This window comes from Elephantulus edwardii, unplaced genomic scaffold (genome assembly GCF_000299155.1).
Source record: "Elephantulus edwardii isolate Elephantulus edwardi_28Jun2011 unplaced genomic scaffold, EleEdw1.0 scaffold00021, whole genome shotgun sequence".
Taxonomy (NCBI): Eukaryota; Metazoa; Chordata; class Mammalia; order Macroscelidea; family Macroscelididae; genus Elephantulus; species Elephantulus edwardii.
In genome coordinates this window covers 13,101,692-13,104,716 of record NW_006399771.1, presented here as the reverse complement: position 1 = coordinate 13,104,716, position 3,025 = coordinate 13,101,692, and the positions used below count along the sequence as shown (strand labels likewise).

General features: G+C 34.4%; 1 protein-coding gene across 1 annotated transcript in view; it reads left to right on the top strand.

Moving 5' to 3' along the window:
* Positions 1-3,025, top strand: part of PTPRQ (protein tyrosine phosphatase, receptor type, Q) — a 415,982-nt gene that overhangs the window by 383,608 nt on the left and 29,349 nt on the right. The window contains exon 38 of the mRNA XM_006882544.1: positions 665-755. Coding sequence (XP_006882606.1) covers positions 665-755 — 91 coding nt within the window. The remainder of the gene's footprint in view (positions 1-664; positions 756-3,025) is intronic.

Sequence of the window (3,025 nt, the reverse complement as noted above, 5' to 3'; positions counted from 1 at the left end):
ACCCTCATTGCATACTCCTACGATAAAAATAATGCCCTAAAATATAATACTTTTAGACTATTCTCTTCCCCATAGACTTCAATGCCATAAACATATTTCATCCAGTTTTTCTTGACCTTCCCTCCTGTATGGGATAAGTCTTAGTCACACCTTTGCATTCCACTATCAATTTAACAATGCCTACTGACAACAAGAACTGACCTTTGGCATCTTTTCAAACTGACTAGTGTTGTACCAATTAATAGGCATGAAATCATACTGCCTCAGGAGAAAAAACAAAAAATAAATCATTGAACTCTCTTTTTCCTACAAAGCAGACATTAAAATATTAAATAATAGTCCTTGTTTACACCTTGTGTACCATTAACATAGGGTTTTATGAAGTACAAAGACATTTTCTCCTAGAGTCCTAGCTTAACTGGCAAACTTTATTCTGGATTCTTAAGATGAAAATTCACATCAGCTCATTACTGTTTGCTTGACCTGGTTTCTACAGCTATGGGAAGTATTTTCAACTTTAAAATAAAATAGCCAATAAAAAATTATTTTTTTAAAAAGGAAAATAGTTGAATAAAGACATATCTTTTGCCAAGTGGAATATTCTGCTTATAACTTGTTTACACTTTCTTGTAAATGTAAAATTTGCAATTGCTTTGTTCCCCAGGAATTACCCAAATTTCTTCAGGATCTTTCTTCAACTGATGCTGACCTGCCTTGGAATAGAGCCAAAAACCGCTTTCCAAACATAAAACCATGTATGTGTACTAGTTGTTTCTTATTTTTACTGCAGTACTTTAAAATGAACTTTTCATACATCTTAGAGTATTTATATATTACATTATATATTCACTGTAATAAATAGTGTATGTGATTCCAAGTAACTTTAAAGTTGTCTCTCTTTTATTTTGTTCATATTTGTTAAAAGTAAATGTCCATGAGTCTCAGCTTGCTGACACAAGTTTTACTTATGCAGAAGCAAGAAAATATAGACTTAGTATTTGCTTAACTTTGTACTTTGTAATTTACCCCAAGTAACAGACCTCTTAAATGTCTTTTATAGAAATGGTTCTCATGAAAAGAGGAAATTTTCATATTACTTTATGGTTTCAGTTTCCTTAAAAGCATAGCAATGTTTTGCTATGAATATTAAAAAGTACATTTCAAAATATCCACTGAAAATCAGGGCAAATGTGTGCCTTTCAATACTGGCTTTGTAATAAGGGTAGAAGTATGCCTTACCCAGCTAATGTTATCTTCATTTCTCCATCAAAAAGATCAAGCATTATTGTTTAAGAATTAACAGTCACATGCAATGGAAAGTACAGAATCGCCGTAATTATTAGCTGTATGTTTGATGTTATTTTTTTAACTGATCTTCCAACTATCTATAACATACAGTTTATATTATAAAATACATATGTGTTTTTTTTAGTTTATAAAACTCTTGTCAATACTACTTCAAAACCTGTATTTTAAAAAGCCCTGTGGTGTAGTACATAGCAAGTTGGGCTGATAAACAAAAGGTCTGGGGTTTGGATCCACCAGCTGTTCTGTGAGAGAAAGTGATCTCCCATAAATATTTACAGTCTTAGAGATCTGCTGGAGAAGCCCCATGACCCCATGAGCCAGAATCAGCTCAGTGAAAATTAGCAAATTTTAGCCTATGTCATATATTGCTGTAAAGCTGAGCACCCGTATTAAGACAGGCTAGGGAGAAGGACTGGCCATCCACCTCTGAAATAACAGGCCTCCCGAAAACCCTATGTACAGCAGAACACACTTTGACTAGACTAGCAGCACTGAAGATTGACCCTTTGTGGGAATCACAAAGGGAAGTATGAATGTAGGAAAATTAGAGATTGTTAAGGAAGAAATGGAATGCATAAATACCGACATAGTAGGCATTGGTGAAATGAAATGGATTGGCACCAGAGACATTTTGAATCAGTTAGGCATATAATCTACTATTTTGGAAATGAAAAGGTGAGGGGGAAAATAGGGTCACATTCATAGTTAAAAAGCCTATTTCTTGACTCATCACAATGCTGTGAGTGACAGGATAATATCCATACACATATAAGGAAGACCTGTTAATAAAACTATCATTCAAATTTGTGTACCAACAACCAGCGCCAAAGAGGAGGAAATAGGTGACTTCTAGCAATTGCTGCAATCAGGAATTGATCAAACATGCAAACGGGATACATTAATAATACTGGGTAACAGAAATGCAAAAATGGGAATAAGGAAGTTAGTTGGGAGACATGGACTTGGTGATAGAAATGAGGCTGGAGACAGAAATGATAAAATTCTTCACAATCAATGATTTATTCACTCTAAATACCTTTTATAAGAAACAAAAGGTGACTAGACACATGGGTCTCACCTGACAGTCTACAGAGGAATCAGATTGATTACGTCTGTGGGAAAGGAAAAATAAAATCACTGGAGAATCTCAATACAAGCTGTGAAAACTAGGTCAGGCTCTGATTGTGGAACAGATCATCAACTACTCATATGTAACTTCAAGCTGAAGCAAAAGAAAATAAAATCAAATCTTCAAGAACCAAAGTTTGACCTTGAGTCTATTCTCTTTGAATTTAAAGATCACCTCTTCTGAGATGATGTTTGAAGCCTTGAATGCTAATAAGCAAAGACCAAAGGTATCGTGGGAGGATATCAAGAACATTATCCATGAAGAATAAAAGCATTACAAAGACAGAGGAAGAAAAAGAACACCAACAAAGATAGATGTCAGAAAAGACTGACTATTGCACTGTTGTGCTGAGAAGGCAAAGCAAAGGGAAGAGATCAAGATGTTAAGGAGCTGAATGGAAGATTTCAAATGGCAGCACAAGAAGACAAAGCAAAGTATTGAAATGTGTAAAGAGCTAGAGTTGGAAAATCAAAAGGAGCAAACTTATTCAGCATTTTTTTTCTATAATTTTATTAATTTTCATAAACATTTACAGAGATTTTGGGCTTCCACTCATTCATTGTTGCACTATTCTCTCTACCCTCCTCC